General features: G+C 31.8%; 2 protein-coding genes and 1 non-coding gene across 3 annotated transcripts in view; 2 read left to right on the forward strand and 1 right to left on the reverse strand.

Moving 5' to 3' along the window:
- LOC106708350 (scavenger receptor class B member 1) overlaps positions 1-11,160 on the reverse strand; it is a 45,274-nt gene extending 34,114 nt beyond the window's left edge. The window contains exon 1 of the mRNA XM_014499842.2: positions 10,885-11,160. Coding sequence (XP_014355328.2) covers positions 10,885-10,942 — 58 coding nt within the window. The 5' untranslated portion in view covers positions 10,943-11,160. The remainder of the gene's footprint in view (positions 1-10,884) is intronic.
- A 10,284-nt stretch (positions 11,161-21,444) lies between these two features.
- On the forward strand, positions 21,445-21,918 carry LOC123722089. Its single transcript, XM_045682593.1, has one exon. It carries the CDS (start codon positions 21,454-21,456, stop codon positions 21,916-21,918), a length of 465 nt encoding a protein of 154 aa, XP_045538549.1. The 5' UTR covers positions 21,445-21,453.
- Positions 21,919-24,892: 2,974 nt separating this feature from the next.
- On the forward strand, positions 24,893-24,966 carry Trnat-agu. Its single transcript has one exon. It is a non-coding gene; the product is annotated as a tRNA-Thr (tRNA).
- Positions 24,967-26,490: the final 1,524 nt, after the last annotated feature.

Here is a 26,490-nt window from a genome sequence, read left to right on the forward strand (position 1 = left end):
AAAAATCTATTTTAAGAAATTTCTTTTATAATATAATCTTTCACGAAAAACCGGGGTTAATCATTAGTGCAATATTTATATATTAAATGGAACAAAAATCCGGCATCAGCATTCTTCACATTCATACGTGATTTAAACTGAATCTGTGATAAACATAATGCTGAATAGATTTAATATAACAATAACAAAGATTCGAGTTATTTCCACAAAACATTTGACAGTTAAGTTACAGTTAGGGCTGTAACCGCTTCAGATTTAGGGCTATCGGATAAACACCGATGTCTTAGGGTAAGAATGGTCGTCGACGAAAAACAAACAAGAAACAACTACGGATAAACGTAGTTTCTTTGTTGATTTGCATTGGTTGTTAAGGAATTTAGGGTTGGCAATTCACCGGTCGTTGTTTTTTTTTGGCCGCCAGTGCTCGTGTCACTGATCTCTATAATGGATAGGTTATTACTTGGAAATGGCAACTTTTGCTGCGACTTAAACGCGCCTGTCTAAGTTTTCGACAGATATCTACTTCTATTATTAGTTTAAATTAACCCCAAAATAGCGAAAATTAAAGAGGCCCAAAATACCAGGTCCGGGTTCGGTAGATGTTCGGGTCTATTTTGAAAATAGGCAGCCCTAGTTACTGTATTTATTAGTACTATTAACATATAAGAGGAAAATTATGCGGATTATCTTAGATACATAATCAATAAATAGCATTTGACGTGTTTATATTGACGTGAATCTATTAAATTGGACATGTTAACATGCAATCGTTGACGGAACAATGGTTACTAAGCTTTTATTGTAGATTTATAATATTAAATCCACGCTTAGTGTCTCCCGTAGTCACCATTTAAGATGTATTGTGTGGGTATAAACCTTTTAAACAACTAACGATGAGTCGACTATAATATATAGTAAAACATCTAACCATAACACTTATCTCTATAGAACCTGCTGGATAGTTTCTACTTAAAAGCGCCTGTTGATGTTAATGGCAGTTTATTTTATCTCCTCCTCACCATCGCTATAAACTGCTACCGAAATAGCAAATAGGCACACAATACCACGGCTTATAGCCTGGCCACGTGTAAAGGTCAGTGGCACATAAAGAAACAGGACGAATTGTGATGTTAAATTACATCATTGTACAATGAAATCTTTATTATGGTATTGTATCGACATGAAATTATAATCGTTAACGGCGTAATAAACATTTACTACCAAAATCATTTAAAATATCAAATGGTATCCCAAAAAAGGGCCTTTTTCGAAGATAAATCTACCACAAGTAAATTAACCATCGAAGCAGGTGGCGCTACCATCGCTTGGTCATAACATTATCATAATATCTACTTGAATTTTTTTTATATATAAGTTAAACGCTTTCACGCGTATGTAAGTTGTTGAGTATGCGGGTTTTGAATGTATGTCAATTCGATTGTGAACCAAAAAATTGAAGATCTCTTCTTCGCCTCTGTGATATTTGTATTACGTTTTAATTTATCCTATTATCTTATTGTAATATTAAACAATATTCACGCAACATAAAGTTTTCAATGCAATTATAATAAAGCAAACATGATATTTAAACAGCGCAGTCGTAGTGAAGTAAATCTCCTTAGTACAGGCATTTTCCGTTATATCACTGTTATTTGTTTAACAATAGACGTAATATGTCTTGAAGAATATCGATCGATTGCTTTTGTAGGCATTAACTTAGTTTTTTCCTCCTCGTATTTACTAGTGTTTGAAACGATTTATTTTTTATATTTACTAGGAAATTATTTTGAGATAACCCAGCGAGTGTAATTTAGAAAGCTTTACATCAAATAATCATAAGACAGGAAAATTACGAAAATTATAATTACTCTCTCTCTCTCTGCGCATCGTTTCCTCACTCCTGAGGGTCGCGACCTCTCCTCTTGACCATCGCGAACGGTCGTTCTCCACTCTGTGCGGTTCTCAGTAAACAGTAAAAATATCGAACTACTATAAACTATTAGCAAGACCTTCGAATCTTTTCGTACAATTTTCTCCTAGTAACGATCATATTGCCCCGAAAATAAAGCTAAACTTCGTCACCGAAGTGACTTGACTTCAATCCTTGACGAATACTAATGACAGTTAAGAAAAACATTTTTTTTGGTGAGAAATGCTAATAACATATTAATAATTAAAATAATATAATATATCCCACATACATGATCTAACGTGATAACAATAACCTCAAATTTATCAATTCCAACGTATATAGTCGTGATATTTTGCCTTATTACAACAATTAGAACTATTATTAATAACAATTTGAAAATAATTGTAACGAGTGATATTTCTAACTATTGGTTTAAATGTGGATAAATGGAAAAATACAGAGAACAAAAAAAAAATTCTTGGTATAATTTTTGCTTTCTCACACCTTTAGCACAAAACATTAGGATCAATGGCAAGTAAATATATATAGCAAATATGCATTAAAGCATATTTCTCACAAAATGGCAGGAACAGTGATTACTATCTCTGTTTTGTATATTTGTCTGACTTTTATCTCATGTTGTAACTTTTTTGTATTAAAAACGATTCTTTTTGTGCTGAATTTCGCAAACACTTCAAGCGCAGGCTCAACATTGTTGTGGGTCAAGGTGCGACTGAGACGTAGTCTACAAAAAATACGTTACTGTCACGCTGGATGTAAAATATCAAATAGCAGATTGGAAATAATATTTTAATGTGCTTAGTTTACTTTTGTTAATTTTAACGACTTCCAATGTTGTAGCTTCTATATTACAATATTGCCATCCCATTCTATTTGACAAAAAAAAAAAAACTTAATATATTATGACAATTGCAATTTTTCTTTAACACTGACAAACGACACGCAGTAATTGAAGTTAAATGTGAAAGAGATTTTTGCATGGTAGGGACATATCTCTCATTAAATTCATAAATTCTCTGATTCTGATTATTATTTAGCATCGAAGGGCATTCTAAAGGGTCGCTAGAATTATATTTGCCCGAAGAATTGTTGGTCACATAAATATGGTAATTGGACTAACCCTGAAAACCCTGACCACAAACCAAGTACATTGAACTTCATTGCATTTACTAGCTATTGCCCGCGACTTTGTCAGCTACTAATTAAGAAAAAAAATGTATTAACATCATTTTTCAATATTACATACAGACAGTCCAATTTTATCATTATTAAATTAAAAGTATTCTACACGAGTGTTGATTTTTAATATTTTCAAATTATAAATTTTAGTCGCATAGTAAGGTCGAAGATCTGAAGATCAAGATACGAATATTAACCATCTTCGAACTGTTTATTTTAAATGATACTTCAATGTAAATATGTACACGGACATCGCTGCGTCATATTTTTACACTTGCCTTGTTGGTTAAGCACTTACAAAAATATTGTTTTTTTCTCATCATACGTATTTTAAAGTACTGGCAGGAAATCCATTGACATAGATATTATTTAACATTAACAAATAGGAATGGCGTATTCAACTTTTGCGTTGTTTATTTGTAACTAAAAACTATGAAATATAACTGTGATAAATATTTTTTTTAAAACACAAATCGACATTTATAATTATGTAGATAACACGCCGTTAAGTAACAACTATTTTCCATTTTTATTATTCATATAACATTTTTTATTTAATATTTAATATCTGTTATGTTATATTTAATAGTTTATACTGACAATTTCCCACGGCCGTTAATTATATTAACAGTTTTTCAGACCATATACGACCGTGGCCATTGTTTTAAAAAAACTATTAGCATTTGTAATTTATACGTAACATTTATGTTTTTCGATTATCAATATTTTTAATAGTCACTGCAATGGATTAAACAATAACGTATTATTGTAACATTATAAAAATAATAATTCATTTCAATTTAACCTTTTCCAGCAAAGCCGTTAACCAACTAGTTAACTGCTAACTTAGACCTTAAAAAAATACAATTACAAGGATTAGTCAAGCTAAGTCGATTTGGTTATCATTGCGTCGGTTCATCGTAAAAAAGGTGGAATTTCGCGCATACTGCACATTATTACTAAGCGCGAATTACCAAAGAAACCAAGGTCACTTTTACGCAATAAAATATAATGGCACAAATTAGCAAAAAAGGTTTTAACCTCCTCAAGAAAACCATAACTGGTTAGTTAATAGTGTCCAATTTGTACAAAATTTCATTTGAGAATAGCGTTAAGAATACAAAAGCTTAGTGATTTGTACAAGAACAATTGAAATTGACTGACTAATAACCACGAATAGACATATCTACTGGGACTAGAGACTGGTATTTCTGTTATTACGTAGCAAGCATCAAGAAAAGATTTTTCTACAATTCGGCAAATACTCGATGTAAATAGGTTAAGCACGAGCATACTTTATTTAGTTCGTTTAAAAATATAATTATATTCGTGACGAATTGTGTCAACATTGTAAACCAACGTATCTGACATTTACAAAGTATATCTCGCATGCGAACGAAGATTGTGTTCTTACTAAACACTATTACCAGAGTATAGTTTTCGTCATACTTACCTAAGCGTTACCTAATAGCTTAGAGTCTTAGAGGAAATGACCAACGTGCAGCCTCGCGATGTGTAACTAATATTTTGTCCTCATTTAAATATGAATATGAAAGAGGTTCGATTTGTATGTAAGGAAATTTGTACAATGCTTTTGTTTGTACAGTCAAATAATTCGCGATCATATTAAGTTTCTATTTCGTGTTTCCATTACGATAAATGTGAGATAATTCTTTTCCTACAGTTAATCATTCAAAATGATTCAGGTTTATCAGGCAAAAATTTTATAATCAAAAAACTTAAGCCAAACGCATCTATTGTTTCGTTTCTTAGCTTTTTATCCCTTATTCTATAGGAGCTGTTGAATGCTATTATCTTCACTTCTACATATTTCTAACCTCGAACAATAGTTTTTAATTATTAGTTCTGAAAACCCTTACTATTTTATTATTAATATTAATAAACGTCTTACATCAATCCCATTTTATTCAAGACTGTAAAAAACAAATTTTGGTTCTTGGGAATGCTAAATTGAATAATCAATTATAGACGAAAAAACCCAAATGATTTTATCATATTCATGTCCTTAAACTTTTCGTTCGATTGCTTTAAAAAAAAGCCTTGTTCTTTATAAAGATCTATCGTGATCAATATGTAAATAAAGGAAATAGGAAATACCTAACATACAACAACACATTTACCATTCATAATACCATTTGTTTATGAAAAGCAAATGAAAAAAAAAAAAAAGAATTGAAAAACAAAGATTTATCGTCATAATAAATAGTGTACAGAAGTGTGCTATATTTGTGCATATTTACAGATTTATAAAAAACCAGTTTTCAACGCCGTAGCAAGGAAGTCTGCGGGGGCAAAGTACAAAAGCATATTAAAATATTAATATCAACAAGAAAACAGGAACTCGCCTCGTAATTTTCTAGGTTATTTCGTTTTATTAAAACTTTAATAAAATGAATATGTCGCATTCAAATGGAATAAACCCAATAAATTCATTATACAACAGACACAATTATAATAAGACAAGTATACTTGATTAAAATATCAAAGATCTGTCAAATTATCATCCTGTCCATTCATCATAATTACGACCAAATAATTTTTGATGAGCAACAATTTACTATGGGTCCAGTGTTCTCAAACCCATTGAAAACTTACGTTGACATTTATTATTATTATGGTTTATATATTACTTGCTTTTACCCGCGACTCCGTCCGCGCGGAATAAAAAAAAATAGAAAACGGGGTAAAAATTATCCTATGTCCGTTTCCTGGTTCTAAGCTACCTGCCCACCAATTTTCAGTCAAATCGATTCAGCCCTTCTTGAGTTATAAATGGTGTAACTAACACGACTTTCTTTTATATATATAGATAGATAGATATTATTTTTCGTAGAAATTTATAGCTAAACTAAAGTATAGTTTAACAAGCAAAGATGTACGAAACTCATATATGTTAGTTCCAAAAAAAGCGGAGTATGTGCTCTTTTGCACGGGTAAAGTTGAGACGAACTGTTATTTAATCCCTGAGCGAAAGGGAACTGCAATCCGGAAATTCAATTACTTAGCGGCACAAAGGGATACTGATTGTATGTCAAGGACATCGCGTATGCAGTATACGCGTTGTCCTGCAGCAAGGATTTCTAATTTTATTATTTTATTATTATTATAAAAAAAATATTCTTTATTAAAGTTGTCTTTAGTTTTCGAATAAACTGTCATACGTAAAGACGTTTATTGATTTCTTATCGATGATGATTCTTCTTATGATATGTATCGTCATTTGTTTTTACTAAATCTACACTAAAAGACTGCCTTAAACAACTCTGCGTGTGTGTGTAAGAAAATTGTATTTAAGTCTACTAAAGCATAACTATGTAGAAACCGTATAATAACACAATGAGTAACATACGCATATGGTGCGTTCTATGCGTTACGTGCGTTAAATGCGTTTATGAACTACGTCAACAGGTGGCGGTAGGTGTAAGAATAGTGCACTAAAAGTAGTAGTCGAAAAAACGGACTACCATTGGTAATATTTTTATTGTATAAGATAATAATCATCAATTTTAGTTACACATTTGATTCAAAGTAAGTAACCATGTTAAATAATAATTGTTGTTACAATGAACTATTTTAATAATACGAGTATCTAACCGTATTCATTAATTTACATTTAAATTATATAAATACAGATTAAATATTTGCTAGCCCTACTATTGTGTGGATCACAATTATTTGCTTAGTCAATTATCTTACATCAAACAGGATTTTGATTACACATTCAGACAACACATTTAAAAACAATTATAATTAACTAAAAATGAGCAAAAGGCATTTTTAATAAAAGAGAAAAAATAAAAAATGTAACAATCTAACGACCGTGACGTTAGATTTTCATTCCCGATCGATTTCAGCAGTGGATTTACACTGCACTTAGTTTTGTATTAACACGTATTGTTAACTTTTCACGCTCTTTAAAAAAACAGTGACGAAAATAATGTCAATACAAATGTCAAGGCAATCGAAACCAACAATAATATGCATTCATAAGTAAATATGACACACAAATCTTTGCACTGCTTAAAGATTTATCGGAATGTTATTGAAACCATTATCAATTTATTAAAGCATCAAAATTCTAATGAATAAAATTGTACATTTAAGAATAACTGACGTCTACGAACAGGTCGGCAAGGACGTATTACGTCATTCAATCGATTATTTCCTGCAATTTTCTTAGAACTTATCTGCCATCTAACTCATGGAATTCTTATATAAGCCAGTTAACCAATAAAAAGAATTAAACAAAATACAAAAAGTAGTTAAGTTGACGTTTTATCAATCGTTGTTTAATTTTACATCAAATTAAAATGCATTCTTGGGTTTAAATATATTTCCTGTTTACAAAATTTAGTTGGAACTTATGGACATGTTAAATCAGTTAAGTAAACAGTAAATTGAGTATTTAATTGTTTTTATTTAAATAATTATATACCAATTGTAATTTTAATACATAATAAATAAGATTAGATCAATATAACAATAGAATACGTAATTTCAAATTCATGTTTTTCCATGTAGGAAATAATTAAATAAGGTAAAATTATAAACAAAGGTGGGAACATTTTTACATGACTTTAGTTTTGTTTTTTACTTTTTAATTAAGAGTTTCAAAACATCATAATGCTTCTTTGTTCCCTTAAAAATGTTTAAAATAAGTATCCAAAAGAAAAACAAAAATAACCTTGTTAGATCTTATTTTTGTAGACTAGAGCTATTAATTGATTTATTACTTACGATGACAATATTATAAACCCGAAGAAGGAAAATTATTAGTGATGAGTCTGTGAGTTATAAATTTTTCATATTTTTATTAAAATCATAGTTGAGGTTTAAAAATGTTTCCACTAATTCTTATGATTTTTACGGACAGGTTTTCAAATTAAAAACTAAAAAAATGCCATTGATAAATAGCAAAGAAAATTCCAAGACAGCTTATCAGTGCGCAATAAAATATCAATTTTGTGACGGATCATTTTTGACAGTTAAAATCAAGCTTTATATCACATATCGTTTCGTGACATTTATGAGTATAAATATTTTAATTAGTTTTTTTAGATTCGAAAGAACTGTTTGGATGTATGGATGGATAGATGAATGAATGGATGTTTGTTACATGATATTTCCAGAAAGCCTCAACGGATCTCGCTGAAATTTGGTATAGATATAGAACATAGTCTGGAATAACACATAATCTACTTTTTAAGTTCTTTTTTTAATCCCGCACGAACAGAATCGCGGGTGACAGCTAGTTGTTAACAAAGCTGTAAATTTCCTAATTAATAAATAATCCTATAAAGTCCCTTTTAATACGTATAACAAAATATTATTTAGATAAATTCGAAGTATAATTTCAGTGTTCACATTCTTATATTAATTTACACTTGGATTGCTAATTTAAGTATTTATAATTTAAGTAAGATAATGCACATAAACTTTGCCTATTGTATTCCATTGATGGGGTCATAATAATTATCATATGAATTAAAACATATAACATGGACTTCGGAAACATCAACATACAGATATATTATGACGAGTGTCTACAACAAAACTACCAAGTGTATTTATAAAGTTATATTATTAAATATATTTAAATATGGTCTACTTTATCTGAAAAGAACAATGTCAATAGTTTCCATAACATCTCAAAAGTTTTTAAAAACTGTGCATTTTTATCATCAAATCCGAATACGATATAACGATTTCCTCGATTTAACAAATTTTTTGTAATCCCCTTGAATTGTCCATAAGAGTCAATATAAAATATACCTTTACATTGCGAACATTCTTTGCGTACAACCTCTTTATAACGAATTTTCAACTATCAAAAAAAAGTATTCATACCTCTAATTAACGAATTTTGCCAACCCAAAACCTTTATATAAAGTTTCCACCAATAATATAACTCTTAATCTTATAATGTGATTCATGTCTCGACATGTTTCGACACGCTTTTGTTTTTAATTATGTTGATTAATTATGTATTTTGTTCATTAATTATGTTGACCAAAATCCCATGACGAAAAAATTAAACATAGCTAATAAGTTCGGGATTCCCGCAAGTACATTGGCTATAATTTTAAAATTTAAAGATAAGTTTTCAGAAGAAAGTGGTTTGAATGTAAACAGTAAAAGATTAAAATCATGCGAGTTCAAAGACGTAGAGGAATGTGTGTCTTTTACCTCTTTATAACGAATTTTAGACCAATCTAACCTCAACATAACAAACCTCAGTTCAACGAATTACTTGATATTACGAATATTTTCTTGTTCCCCTCCGATTTGTTATATCGAGGTTGCACTGTACCAATATTTCCATCTGAATGATTTTTGAGTACTTTTTTAAGAATTAATCCAAGCTTATTTATACTTTGCTCCAACGCAAGACTAAAACTGTTAATAAAGGCTACAATCTACCAATAACGCTACCATTTCCTACCTTTTCTTGTAAAATAATGTCTAAACCCAAAAAAAATACGACGAAAATGTAAAATATTTAATGGAGCTTAACTTTTCCTTAGCTTTAGATTAAAAAAAATGAAGTCGTTCAAAGCTATTAAGATTAGATTTATTGTTTTCATAAATTATAAATCGTTTCCGAGGACAATATCACAACGTACATAATCACGCGAATTGTTTTTTTGAGGACATCAAAATTATGAAATAGATTCAAAGAAGTCATATCCTTCTAGATTATTGATTCAAAATGAATACGTTATTTTAAAGCTAACAGTTCAATTGTGTTAATTTACCATACGTTTTAAAGATTATATCGAACAACAAAAATGTAGTTACAGGATTGACTTGAACCCAAGAGTTATGGTATAAAACCTAAATACTTCAATCACTACGTCATTGCGAATGTTTAGAGGATTAAGAATTCAACTGATATCTGTGTAAATGGGCACATTAAATGGTACATTTCAATAATAGTTTCGTATCTATGTCCGCATTTAATGGGGTACGTTCCCTTACTAGCTATGTGTTTCCTAAATCGAAACATATGTACGAAAACATGTTTATATTATGATCGCTGCAATTATCTTATATTATATGAATGAGGATAACAATATGTTTTTGCTCAGGTGTGTCGGCAGTGAAAACACAAAATTAAGTCAAAATTTTCCGTTTGATTTTGCAATTATTATTAATTTTTAATTGCTTCTAATTCGAAGTCATAGAGATAAGAAACTTAAAGACAAGTTAATTGATTTTTTATTCGTTTCTCTGCAAATAATTTTAATACGTTTTCCTTAAGTTTGAATCGTAATCTATTAATTCTTAGAACATTACGCATTTTATTAATATTAGGTACACTATTATTCCTTCCACAGGTTCTTCATGACTGATGAATATTCCCTTGAATAACTTTGTGTCAGTACGAGTTTGGTTGTTTTTATGCAAAATTAAACCGTTGGAATAATAGAATCAATTTAAATTTTATAGTGATATTGAAATTTGTAAAACTGACGTCCAAAAAAAAAAACAGAAATAAATTATTGTTAGAAAATTTGCTCATATCATAACTAAATTAACATAAACATGCAAGCGATAAAAAAAACAAATACGTCGCCCTTCATTAAATATGTTAAAAACAGACGTTCGAATAAAAAAGAGAAAGCTAGTATGGATAAGCCTGTTGTAGCTCCACGTAATCATAATTATTAAGGTAACGCAATTATTAAACGTACATATTTCATACTAAACCATAACAAGTAAAGTGTAAATAACAAATGGATTATACTTACACCACTTTCTGAGGAATGCGCTGGAGAGCTTCGCGCATAGTTTGTCGCGGCCCTGCATTTTAAACTGTCAATTATTTTTTTTAAATTCAATTAAATAATACCACAGCACACACAGACACGTCACACACAAGCACAACACTTAATTCACCAATGTCGTTCCATTTAGTTTTTTTAGTTTGTTGGAATTTATTCAGAATTCAAAGACGGAACGACACGTCCCTTCCGTGCGGCGGTCTGACGTCGACTGAGGCAATGGGAGCGTTGGCATGCGTGTGCGCAGCTCCTGCAACAAGAGAAAAATCTTATAGGAAAAATAAACATGATTAGCTGCAATGGTTTTTGAAGTGATAAGGTTTATTTGCAAGCAAATTGAACTGAATAATGGCTCAGACATTGAATGGGATAACATTCTATATCTTATATATCTAAGACGAAAACAATGTCCTTATTTAGTTATTTACCACAAATAAGTTTATATGTACATATTCTATTATTATCCACTTAAAACTGAAATAATTTCTTTAAAGACTATTTGTGCAGAACACCCTTGCAACAAAACTGTACCAAAGCTGCTGTTTCGTACATACTTTCGTACTTAATTTCGATGCTTCAATTCCTTATTTAGTAAAATACCTCATCAAATATCGTATACACAATTGCAAGAATATTATATCCTGTAAATAAAAAAACCAACAATACGCGAAGCCGAGAGCAACTTTTTTTAGAACAAAATTATGCGATTCAGAATGCACACACGACGTTCACAGATTCATACCTTCAAAATTAAGACTTTTTGTTTATTTACGCAGAGATCGGATTAACAATTTGCATCCTTGCTCCATCCTTTTCGTGAGTTCATTGGTTACAATGGAAAATTCCTTATCTTTAAAAATATATGATCTTAAAACCCAATAATCTAACTAATTTAGGAAAACTAAATATATTCCTTTGGGCGTTCGTAAAAGTCTAATGACTTCCCAATACTTGGATATTACATTTCAAGCAGACGACTTTTGTGATTTACTGTACGCGACAGATTACTTTTAAACGACGCATTCTAAATTCAATTAAGATAAGTGTCATCCGAACTGCGTTAATTAGAACAATCCAGTATTGTTTTATATACTTATTTGATGACTACTGAAGAAGGAAAAATACTGTCGTTGAAATTGGTTGAGATAGTGACATACAATATAGGCACTCCATGACAATATTACAAGTGAAACATATTGTTTAAACATTTTATAAGCTAGAAGAATTGCGCCAAGACATAATCCAGTAAAGAATAAATTACTATCCATATAAAAATATTTTATGCTATAACGCTGGAATTTATCCAGTTTCTTGAGAAAAGGTCAATTCATTGTTTGAACTTTTTAAATTATTTACAACCATCGAATGGAATTAATTATATCTTTAACGTGGTAGTAGGTATATAGGAATACTAGCTGTCGCCCGCGACTGCGTCTGCGCGGAATTAAAAAAAAAACTTATTAAGTAGCCTATGTGTTCTTCCAGTGCCAAAATTTATCAAGATCCGTTGAGTCGTTCCGGAGATACTTTCAAGCAAACATCCATCCATACATCTATCTAAACATTCGCATTTATAATATAAGTATGATTTAAAAATGTTACAAAGTCACGAGGCTCGCTCGACGTGTTTTCTGGTTTTACTAAATTACACTTATAAATTTATACTCGCACGTTATATATGCAGGTTGAGCGGTTTATTTGAAGGCTTGAAGGTCATTATAATATATGTCTAATTATAATATTGGAATTCGTTAATAATGAATTTACGAACATACATAAGGCGATAGAAGGCAAAATTAATGATATTATTTTCTCTTTGGATGAGGTGAATAAGGGTCGTGTACTACTCGAGGCCTATGCTCAACAGTGAAATAGACAAAGACTGAAGGACTACCTTCAGCCTTCATTCATCATTATGAACGGTATTTATTGTGTAAATTTTTATATACTTATTTACCAATAATCTTTTTAACCATATTGAAAACAATATATTGGTCTTAAATTTATCTCTGTTTTATAACTTCATACGATACGATTAAACGTCATACCTAAAATACAATCATCAAACATGACTTAGGGATAAGAGTAGTTTACTAAATTTGTTCAAAATTTCCTTGTGTGGTCGTCAACCTGCCTACAGCGGACATATACTCGATTAAGTTGTCAGTCTGCGCTGATGAATAAAATTAGATAATAATGCATTAACTCGTTAAATTAAAAAAAAATAACATCCACAGATTATAAATCTAGTCATAGGTACTAAATAATAATATTAAATTACAGAGGATGATGAGATAAACAAGATACGTAGAAGAACACTTAAGTAGATATGCAGTTAAGTAATTTAACTAGAGTTTCGCTTAAAGTCGTTGAAGACAAAGATTTAATAAAATAACAAAAATGCATGATACCGCCACTAGGTGGCAAATAAGCCACATGAATACGTCTAATTAGCGAAGCGACCGTTGTCCATAGAAATATGCAGTTGCAGACACGTTGCCTACCTTTGATCAACAGAGGATGGAGACACACAGAAAGAGAATATATCCCCTTCCTATATTTTTCCTCGATCGTCAAATCCACTTCCTCTTCCCATCCCTTCCTTAAAAGAAAACAGTGAGAAGGGAAAGAGGAATAAAATTAAGTCTCCATAAAAAGACATAAAGACGATACCATCCGTAGCCGTCGACGATAGCGTACTAAATCCAATATCATGTCAATAGTTGAATCACTTTAACAACAATCATGTTAACATTTAAAACAAAATTCAACTTAATGTTAAACCAAATTAAGTAACAAAACGAACCGAAATTATAGGCAATTATTATTCGTTGAAGCCATTTAAAATAAAGCTTGACTTAAATGAAAAAACAAAAATTACTTCTTCGCATAGTTTAAAAAAACATTAAAAGTTTCCATTAAGATACTGAGGATATTATTAATTTCAAAGGCTCAAACATGCGAGCAAAAACTAAATGTGTATGAGAAATAATATTATACATCTTCAATTAGAACAACGACGGCCATATAAAACTGATACCAGTTGGAGTGTTGCGTTTGCTGGAACACGTTAAACTAGTAACGAGTCACAACCAAGAATAGAAACCTATTAAGATGCGAACACTAAGAACGCCATTTTGATTTAAAAAAACCTTTTTTTTATTGAAACTAACACGAGTAGTTAAAGAGAGTAGTAGAGGCCTTTATAAGTTTTGTTCACATAAAGGTAAGAATAACTTTGATACTAAACATGTTTCATCATCATCAGCTCACTATACGACCCACTATAGTGTGCTGGCTCAGTGCAGGTTGTTGGACTTCACAAATATCTTTGAATTTCTTTGCTAATATGTGCAGGTTCCATCACGATGTTTAACTTCATCGTAAGAACGTCGGATAAATATAAATATGTAAATCAAAAACTCATTGGTACATGGCGGGATTCAAAGCCGGAACCTGCAGATTACAAGTCAACTGCTTAACCCCTGAGCCCGAGACACTTTTAGCTGCCTTATTTAAAATTTGCAAAACCTTTTCACCGGATTTACGACTGAAGAAACTGAATAAAAATCTTTACAAGGGCGTTTACCTAATGTTTTGTTGTAGCGGCCTTGTAGTAAGAGAAATTGTCTGCGGATAAAGCATACCATACGCATAAAAAGCAAAAAAAATTTTTGCCGTTAATAGATATTTGAGTGCACTTTCTAGGCTTTCTGTAGCCTTCTCGCAACGCTAAACTCGCCTTAAAAATTGATGCTAAGTAATATTTCCTCTGTTGGTATATTCCAAGCGGCACACTGAAATAATCGACATCTTATAATTGCAATACCTTTAACCTTGCGATCGTATAATCTCTAGATTTTAGGAAAAGGCTCTATTATTAAATTATACAGTAATTAAAAATTAACGCACATTTGACAACAAAAAGCAGAAGCACATAAATGTTAATTTACTAGATAAGAATATTGTGTGAAGACATTATTTGTATCACGAGTCATTTGAAATGAAGCTAAGGTTTTAAATCACCATCGCAATTTAACAAAAAAAATAATAACATTCTTATTTTTGTAAGCTTGTATTCATCAATCCGATGGGGGTAATAATAGACATTAATTCTCAAATGCATTGTAGCAATCAACGAACATGCAAAGAGTCATTTTTGCTTCCCCCGCTTTAAAACTGAATTTTTTTATGCAAATTTCGCGACTTACCTTATCTCCAAAGTTTTGGCAACAGCAATTACTTTCCTCATAACGGGTTTACGTCCCTTTCACGATAAATTTATATAATCAACTTGGTGTACAGTCAGCTGCATAATTACATTTCCAAAATTTTAGAAACTTGTGCTGGCCTTCGGTTTTAAAAATCGTATTAATCATTAGCTTGTATTCATAGAAACATACAGACAGATACGCTCATACATAGTTTTGAAATCAAAAGCGTATACAAGTTTCTGAAGCCTTATAAAAATGTATACATATTTATGCAGCTGACTGTACATTGTACCTCAGTAAATTTAAGTATGTATATACAATTACGAATGTACATAAGCCGAAGTAAGCAGTGTTAACATACATAATATATAAAATCTTCTTAGCATTTTATTGATCTTCCTACATTTCAGTTTACATGAAAAACTTTAAAAAAGACACTGGCACACGTTATGAGAGTACCATATTTGAAACTTGTTACACTTGATAAAAGACAGGTACAATAATATTAATCATACTTAGTTCTCACAAAACTTTAAACTTCCGCAATAAGTTAATCGTATAAAAAATTAAATGATAACTTTTAATTACTCAATTACAAAAAAATTACATTCCATTTAGTTGAAAACTTCAACGAATAATTAAGAATTAATTAAAATAATTATTAAGAATAAATTTTTGTCTAGTGATAAAATACTGCGGTTAGTATAAAAAATGAATCTTGGACTACCGGAAAGACATTCTATTTGACGTTAGGTAAGTGGTGTTTTTATTACACACACCGCGACGTACAGATAACTGGGTAACCCGGATATTTGTCCGGTTGTAAGAAAAAGAACGATTACAGACCACTACTTAAAATTGTGTAATAATCGCACTCAATTCATACAAGTTTTCAACAGTGGTAGACGCCAGCAACAACAACATCTGTTGTACGAATTGGCCGGCTCGCCCGGTGAAATACCACGACCACACAGAAGACAGGCGTGAAGTGGAAGTAATTCCGCGTTTCATCTGATGAGTGTGGTGCCGGAGGTCTAATTTTAGTCCTCTTTCCCCACCCACTCCTTTTCTTATGAGGAAAGGATGGGAAGGGTAGGTGGATTTGATGGAGGAGGAGATGCATAGGAAGGTTAAATATTCTCTTTTTGTGCGTCTTCTCCTTCGTCGATTGAGGGTAGGCAACGCATCTGCAATTCTGAATGTCTATGGGTAGCGGTCGCTTCGGCATTTCGATGAATTCATGTGGCCGCTTGCTCGTTTGCCACCTTGTAATGTATAAAAAAAAGTCTAATCATATCAAATTTTGATAGCACTAAGATTACTGAAGATTAAAACTGATGAAATGACTGATTGTATATTATAGGGATATCACACGGAAATTCCGCAGCGCAATTGGACGAGCTGTGTACAGTCCATGAAAGTCAAGAAAACATTAAATAACTAAACTGAAATAATATCAGCACAAGGAATTAATTGCATAAAAATGATGATACAGATAAGGCCGGATCAACTAAATATTGGATTTTAACATCACGCTGTAGCGCGTATTTGATTTATGTAGAATAACAATAAACTTATAACTTTACATAAATTATTAAAATAATAATACATTTTTAGTTAATGGTCAATCAATCATACATTTTGTTACGCATTATACTCGCATCAATCATCTTAGGTCAACAAATTTCGATCAGTGTTTACAAGACGCTGACTTTGATTCAGGAAGATTAGTGTTTTATTAAAAGTAAAACAAGAGGAAGTACCTTGGTATTTGAATTACTTTATATGAGTATTAATCGATATAAATGTAGTGATAATATGTTCGACAAGTTTCAATGATTTACCAAAACATCGGATCATTGTAGTCAACGATAAAATAAGTTCCAAAAGTTAATAGAGCGAGAAGGGTCCTTGAATGTGAATGCCTAGAAGGAGAGAGGGATTTATCTAGAATAATGTCAAAGATGACAATATTATGAAGGGACGAATGACAGATCAATTTGAAGGAAGAAAACCTGAGCGGCTTACACATAGAGTGAGATAAAAAGATGATGAATAAATTAATGATATAAGATGTCAAGGCAAAGCAAGTATAGACATTTAAGACGTTAAGCGTGTCCTCTGAATATAGTACGTGAAGACCTCTGATCGGGTTATTTGATTTTTATAGCACTGCTATAATTTCGAACTTGGAAATGAATCGTCCATTGTTAACCGTCTATTAAAATTGGTTTGAAGATCTTCATTATCATGATCATTTATGCGTCGTATAATGCCACGAGGCTCTATAATGTGTTTAAATAAAAAAAAAATAGTTTCGATAAGAAATCATCTGTACCAAGCGCCTAAATTTAAGATGAATTCAACGGTCTAGTTAATATATTTTCAACTAGATGAGATGTGGTAATACTGTAGATGAATAAAAATGGCAAACGAATTCAAGATCTTTTTTTTATTTAACCTTTGTAATAGTGAGAAATTTTGAATAATGTCCACGTATAAAATCATCCGTTGCGAGAAAAAACGATGAATAATTGAAGATCGTAACACTATGATAAATTCACCTAAGAAGTAGGCTAACATTTTTTGTCGATATTTCTGACCTAAATCAACAAATCAGTCATAATTTCATTGATGAATTGCTGCGCGTTAATGAATGCCTTAGTTTCATCTTAAGGTTAAACTGAAACACATATGAAAGAACTCCGATCTGAATTTGACAGTAAGTTTTTCGGCCATTCAAGTAATAGGATCATTTAATATTTAAAAGCAGATGAACATTGCTCGGTCGCATATCGGTGACAATTCGCCATTTTGATTAAGACCGTCTCCGGCTCGAGGCTGGCGTAATAAGCTCAACTTTGAGCTGAAAAGGAGACTTATTTTGTTGGCATTAAAACATATTTTCGTTTAACGCTAATGATTCATTTAGGTTGGCAAATGAACACGCAACTTTCACAACGCACGTTGCGTAAACATGGTTTATGCAAAACTAGTTGGGAGCGGCGGCTTCGGTTGTCACACTTGATCACCGAGAAATGATAGTGGCACCATAACAATGACACGCATGAGGGCTAAAAGCAGGGTATTTTGCATGTATTCATTCTTGATTGTCGTTTATCTACTTTGACGTAGCTTACGTCAAAATTGTACATTACGTACTTTCTACAAAATTTGTGGACTCTTATTCAACTGATCTTGAAGTAATTTGGCAGATATGTAGAACATAGTCCGGATAAACACATAGGCTTATTACTTTTTTTTAATTCCGTGCGGACGGAGTCGCGGGCGACAGCTAGTACATTTTATAAATTACGAACATACAAAGTGACATTTTCGTAAAAGTACTAATAACTGGTAACAATATATGTATGAATCAATACGCACACATAAGCATGGATAGGCTTCAATAAACTGGTTTTCCTTTAACGTTTCATTGCATTCGTACTTGTAAAATAAGGGCACGGACTACTGACCTTCAATGATTAACCGCCGTAATAGCTCGCCCAGAACTACTAGGCCCTAATACCTAGGTCATTTAAAAAATATATTACGTGGAACTTTATGGTACACAAACAAACAATATTTTTATATTATAAGGTAGCACCAGAGCAAGCCTCCACCTGAATTAGCAGAAATAGCAAAGCGAATGCTACCCTTTGCCATGCGCAATTGCATATGCATTGCTTACCTTTATTCGACGGAGGAGGACGCTTACAGGAAGAAAATAATTCCCCTTTCTATACGTCCCTTCCTCAATAAAATCTACTTCCCCTCCCCATCCTTTCCTCACATGGGGGGGGGGGTAATGAAGAAAAATTAGCTCTATAGTTGTCCTCAAAACGGTAATTTGAACAACTTCAAATGAATTACAGAAAAATTTATGATGTTTAATTGACAGAATCATTCTGATTTTAATGTAATTTTTTATAATCAAGGTCGAATACAAAAGGTACTATCCTTTGTGCGAAAATAAAACATAGAATAGAATATACAGTTATTGATGGGAAAAAAACTAAAAATGCCACAATGACTACACGAAATATTTTAATACGAAATTGTTTGTCGAGTTTCTGATTTGAATGTATATTCAATATTTTATACAAGATTTGTAACGCAAAAATGTTTTTATTTTTATTGTGGACAAAGTTCAAATAAAAAAATAAACAAAAAGGCATATTTGCAAATGACAAATGCTTTTAATAATATACAAAAAAAAATTAAGTAAATAAGAGGTTTCTTTAAAAAAGGTTGACTAAACAAGTGTCAAATGTCTTCAAAAATGACAAATTCCGTTAACCGCAGTCATATTCGGAAACAATTCATCCACCTTTAACCCTGAAAATGCACAAACAAAAAATTTGCAAACAAAGCCAGATCAATGAACTTTGTTTAACAGGATTAACTACCAACATTAATTCTAACAAAAGGCAACCCTCAGTGTAACCTTAATACGATAAAGATGAAATGACGACTCCTTACTCTTTGTGGCGTTAGCCGTATTTTTTTGAGACCAAAATGTCTGTTTAAATTTGTCTCTGAAACCATCAGTAAGTAAACTTCAGTTAATTCTACATTGGATAATTGGTTTAATTCACAATTCTACTACTCGATATCGTCATTCCAAAAAGTATTAGTAAGTGAAATAAATTTGATCAATTTTAACTTTTATTGTTCCTTCTATGTGACCAACTTAAATAAATTACTGTCATCTCTTATTTCCGTTAATGCCCTGTAATTCCTTATCGGCCTCCCTTCGACTGGGAAAGCTTGTCATTTACCACGTCATTCATAAATCAAAGCAACATTGGATGTTCAAAAGTGAGTCGTTAAAAAAATGATGATTTGGCAATGCCGGTCTAATGATGCGCTTGCTGCTTGGTTACTTGTAAATGTCGACCTTAAAGGTTGACTTAATTGGAATCCTTGTCCTAGATAACGTAGAATAGTATTACTACAAGAAACAATCAATCATATTATATCAGTAAATTAAAATTAATTGCACACTTATGAATGTTGAACTAGTACTTAGGATTTGCGCTCCATTAATCGTAGTGAAACGTCATCTTAAATTTGTAGCATCCCCATTACAAAATGAAGCACGTACGTACTTGAACATCGTTACAAAACATTGGGAAGCTCGGATCCTGTAGCGGAAAATATCGTGCATACTATGCCGGTAATTACTGGCCTATTGTCGGTGGGTTTACAACTCGGTTGCGACAACAAGTCCTCTGTCCAAGGCGAGACTATTGCGCAATAATCAATTTTGCATTTACTTGTTTACCATGTTCTTTTGGAGTCATTGATAATTAATCGACGGTAGACAGTTGTTTTTTATCGATTTTATTCGTTTCGATTTAATCCTAATTTTTCAGAGGCTTACCGATTAATATTAAGTTCTTCTCTTTTTTACATTCATTTCGTTCTTTTTTAATTTGTTTTTTAACATGTCATGTTAAATTCTTTCCTCATAGTTTTGATTATAGACTTATGGATTTCTAGACGCGCAACATTTGGCGAACCGTAGTCTTGTGCAACTTTTTCAATTTGCATATGAGATTTTAGAGACTAGTATTTCGTATAGCGTTAGGTTTCCCATGAATGTGAGAAATGCACCTAAGTGTGATGTTTGACAATCTTTATCTTCATAGAACTATCGCTAATGCTGTTTAACATAAGTTTCACTTAGTTGTCACTTGTTAAACAATAAATGCTTATCTTGTTTTACAATAAATAAATTAGTGCTTGGTCACAATCCAATTTGATATTAAGTGATGTTACCGAAAGACATCTTAATATAGAATTAAAAAGCAACAGTCTAATTTTTGACATTAAGCTGAAAAAATGAACACGCAATTTATTTATAACGTAAAATTGAATTTCTTTAATAATATGTTTTTAAGACACGATTCGTAATATCCACTAAAATACCAGTTGAAAAACAACCAAACTGGTTGATTACGACCTCGACTGCGAAATCCACCTTATTGATTTTTAATTTAATCATTATGCAAACTCGATCTGTTTTTTACCCGTCTTACAAGAGGGTAAAGTTTATCGCTCGTACGAAGTTTGTTTTTATTTGGGTTTGCATATATGTGAGTTGATTTATGATGGCGTAGAGCTTAGAGTTTAAACGACTGAATAGATTTTCAACGGTTGAGGTGACATTCGATACGTCTTATACCCCGGTGTATCATAGTCAGTTGGGTTTTTATTTTTTTAACTAATTTATAAAGCTATTGTTAATACTAATACTTGGCATTCTTTTGTCGCAAGTAACACCAGAGAATTGACTGGTGTTACTTGCGACAAAAGAATGCCAGTGAAACTTAAGGGTTTGGTGTATAAGTCCATGATAAGACCAGTCCTCAAGTACGGCAGTGAAACGTGGGCCATAACTCAAAAGAACGTGCATACCATTCAAGTTGCTGAAATGAAGATGTTGAGATGGATGTGCGGCGTAACCAGGCTCGATAAGATCCGCAACGAGTTCGTGCGAGGTAGCCTCGGTGTGCGCGATATCGCTGATAAGATGCAGGAGAGTAGGCTGCGATGGTATGGTCACATAAGGAGGAGGCCGCCGGACTACGTCGGTAATTTAGCACTACATCTTTCCCTTCCCGGCCGCAGATCCAGAGGCAGACCCAAAACTAGATGGAAAGATGTAGTGCTAAAAGACATGAGTGAGTGCCAAGTCTCAGATGAAGATGTCGAGGACAGGGCGAGGTGGAGGAAACTAATTGGAAAAGCCGACCCCACCATTATGTGGGATACGAGCTAGGCAGAGAGAGAGAGAGATTGTTAATACTAATCTAATTCGGTTTAGAAAAAAATAATTCAAAACCTACTGCAAACTAGAAAAAAGCAAACCTTTCACATTTTTTACATATGACTGTTTTAAAAACGGTAATAATTTTTTTCAAGGTTTTTGTACTTGAATGTAAATTGGATTAACTTTGCTTTTTATTTGTTTTAAAATAAATAAACAACACTTGTTTTTAATATGTTTTTATTGTAAGTAATTATCTCGAATTTATATTTATGCCATATAATATAAGCTAATAATCGTGTTTTTAATACTTATGTATACTTTTTACAATTTCACAGGATTCAAGACCTACTATGTAATATGCATACGAACCATAATCGATTACGCAATAACGAACTATCCTGCTGAATAAAAAACCTAAAGCTAAAAGATGTTTTGCATAATTTATTACTTGACGTCGATGTCTTTCCATTGAAAGTTGTCGAATAAAAATAACACCAATATCTTAACGGTCTTCTGCTAATGTGAGTTTCGATTATCGAAATACGTGTATATAAACATACTGACGTCACGCATTCTTTTTCAAAAAGCAGAGACAACAATGTTTTACTACTAGTGTTAGGGAAAAGAAATTTCACGGTTAGTTTGTACAGCTTGTGTGTACTGCGATAAAATTTCATAATAATTGGTAAGAAATATATTTATCTGAAAATATACCTGTAATATTAGATTATACACATCGTTCAATTGTTTGCCAATTTATCGCCTATCACCGTAAAAGTTACATTAATCTGCCTACCTGTCACTGTCACTAATAAAGAAAGACCATCCGGCAACATAACCTTACTAATATTATAAATGCGAATGTTTGAATCGATGTTTGTTTGAAGGTATCTTCAGAACGGCTCAGCGGATCTCGATAAATTTAGCATTGATGTAGATCATAGTCTGGAAGAAAACATAGGCTACTTATTGTTTTTTTTTAAATGCGCGCGGAGTCGCGGGCGACAGCTTGTTAGATATAAGTCTAAACAATATGCCCATTCACATTCGCTAGGAGAATTGAGACAGATGTGTCGGCTGGTATTGTCCGTCGCATTATAAAGTAGTTCCAATGTTTATCAGGCATATCGTGACAGAATTACCTTATGTTTAGTGGGGTTCCGTAAATAACTATTGCGAAAATAATGTCGAAAATTTAACGTTAAGCTTAATGGATCAGTATTTTTAAATTAACGCATAATCAATCAAAAGTATGCAAGTAAAAAAAGGATGGAAACAAATTCACAACAAAAATCCTAACCAATTACAACTCAATGAATAATCAAATATAAGGATATCATTGTCTTTTTCCTTCACGAAACCATTTAAAAAAGGTAACTCCATTTTAGGTAATATCATGTTATCGCAGGTTTTAACTCGTACAAGTTTATAAAAGAACTCTAAAACAAGTAGAGCAACGATGCGAATGTTTATACATATGAATTGAGATCGCGCGCTACTCAAACGAAACGAATCGTTTCGCGCATACATTACAGCCTTCGTGTCGTGGGGCTATTTGATTCAATTTTGAGGACAATCATATTCATAATTATCAGTAACACCTTAAATTACATTATAATTATTAATTAAAGTAACTATTTAATATGCTTTCTTTTTTAACTTTGAAAGTAAAACTTAAGAAAATCAATTGTTTTTTAATTTTTATTAACTGTACCCCATGAACAAATACTTATTTTTAATATTTTTTGCTATTCATTGATACTTGACAACGATAAAACGTAAATTATTATATATAGAATTAATCGTAATTATTTCGAAACAATTTTGTAAACCAAGATCTGGGTGATTCAAAATGAGCAGACGTGATTTATGATAGTCACTTAATAAATAATTCTTACCCGCTTAAATCAGTGCTGTTACGAAATGGTGGGAGCAATGTGTGCGAATTCTGTTGCTTAATCCATTGTCAGCTGTATTGTTATTTTTATCTATTCCCACATAACTATCGCTTTTGTGGTAGATGGTGAATGTTGTGGTATACAGAGTGTTTCTAATTACTCTGCGATTGTCCGATCGGAGGCTGTTGTAGCTTTTTGAATGGACAACTGAATGGAGTATAATTGTGTAAATTGCTGTTTAATTGCATACATAGTTGCCATTTAAAATATTAAATAAACAAGTGAGGACAAAACAAAAGATTGTGCTGGTATAGAAAATAAGACATTAAACAATCATGAGAAATGAGAGCTTACCACCACAACCAAATATCAAGATGTTATGGGATAAGGTTAAATAAAGAATACTGAAGAGTATATCTTTCAGTCAGTTCACGTAAAAATATAAAAAAAAGAAAGAAAATAGTCATGAATAAAGCAGCAAGAGAGACGGTTGCACACATCTCTTCGCTTATTGAAAATTGAAATCTTAAAAGCAGAAAAGGAACAACGTACTTTAGCTTTGACAAACATCCTGTATAATGTTACACGGCCTTCCTCAACAATAAACCTGACTCACAACACCTTAAGCTCTTTTGTTTCAAGCAATATGAATAATTATGATAAATTCAATCAATGCAATTAACTTATATGTTTTAAATAAGTGATGATTTTAGGACCACTGGTCTTATGTCACATAAATAATAATAAAGCCAGACAATCATGGTCTTTGTTCTTAAGAATAAAGGATATGATTAATGAGATTTGATATTTATAGTTTCTTCCACGTATCAATATAGTTGTCAATAATCCTAACATGAGCAAGCCTAATGTGTTTTTTCAAGACCACGACGTGTAGCGTTTTATTGAGCCTGCGTGCAAGTTGCAAGAATATTATTTAACATAGTTTAAATGAAATGGAAGGAAAAAAATGTAGTTTGTTTATTTTAAAACGAGACCTTTTAAAAGTAAAAGTATATGAGCATGGTTAAACAGATTATTTTGCAAGTATTTATACAAGTACCAATAAATTCAATCTGTAATACAACGGCGCCGTGGCTTAGTTGGTTAAAGCGCCTGTCTAGTAAACAGGAGATCACGAGTTCGAATCTCGTCGGGGCCTGAAATTCATCATTTTTATATCATTTATACAACTATGTTTATTATTAATTCAATATCCTTTTCTAGCAGAATTATGATAATGCAGATATTTAACACTGCTCGGATTTTTTTACTTAGATCATTAAATACAAAGACACGTTTATAATTTACTAGATTCCTTTACAAGTATAAATTATAACGATCATATAACGTTCAAAGACTTCACTTCGAGACAAAACAGTGGCAACTATTGTATGTTAATGTCAGTCGATGATAGTCACATCATAACTTGGCAAGAAAAATATAACCACTACCAAATGCTTTTTGTGCTCATGACAAGTCTTTGTTGATGACTTGTCGAGGTCGGTAGCTTGCCTTCGTGAGATAAACTACATTGATAGATACGTGTTGAACTACAAAGATATACACATTTTAAACTTCTACGTAATCAAAGTTTAAAGCTACCTGCTTGTTACAAAAAAAAAAAAAAACTAAACACAATATCCATCTTAATAAATAGAAGGGAGTTCAAATTTCAGAGTACTATCTAAAATTTAGACTCCCATCCTTTTTCTGCCACCATACTAGGGATTGCAATCCGGCGTTATTTTCAGTCCGGCCGGATACGACCGGATTCCCATCAATCCGGCCGGATCCGACCGGATCCGACCGGATTGATTAAATCAAGATATTTTCGCTTTTTAGTACAAAATAAGTAAGTTAATCAAGTGTCACTGCACTTATATGTAGGTAGTTTATTAAAAATAAATCACAAATATATAAAATCGACTTTATTTCTTAACCAATGTTAAGACAAATAGACAACAAGAAAACAATTAAAATTTAGTAGTGTAGGTAACTAGTAATAATTTTACGACGTAACGAGTAGCTTAGTCTTTCTAGATTTCACTTTCACAGATAGATCAATTTATAAGTAACAATATTAATTATCAAGTAACTATAATATCTAATAGATACAATTAACCTTACTTAATTAACTGAAATGAGATTAAAACCTATTTTTTTTTGTTTAATCAACTTACGATAAATAATTATTTTAAGTAATAATTGTTAAAAAATATAAGTATTAAAAGAAAATCAATATTGATTTTGAAAATAAGATCGTAGAAAACAAATATTGTTAATTGTGTCATCAGCTAAACGACTTCTAATAAAGCTGCAAATATATACGCACAACGCATTTAAAGTACTCATGCAACAGCTATATTATTTTCCCACAAACTGCTAGCACCGGATCCGGTTTTCGGATCCGGTATATTGGTACCGGATCCGGTAACCATTAAATGATGCCGGATCCGCCGGATTACCGGATCCGTTTTTCCGGATTGCAATCCCTACACCATACATTAAACGTGACAGCATTTATTTCTGCTTTAATCGCAATATTTTACTTTAATAAGTTACTTTGTAATAGATATCTCAAACTTCAATAAAACGAAGCAAGACAATAGTTATCTATTAAACTATTCAGTTGCTATTAAATAGCATACTTTAACATATTACGAGTTATTACAAAAACTTCCTC

This window comes from Papilio machaon, chromosome 19 (assembly GCF_912999745.1).
Source record: "Papilio machaon chromosome 19, ilPapMach1.1, whole genome shotgun sequence".
Lineage (NCBI taxonomy): Eukaryota > Metazoa > Arthropoda > Insecta > Lepidoptera > Papilionidae > Papilio > Papilio machaon.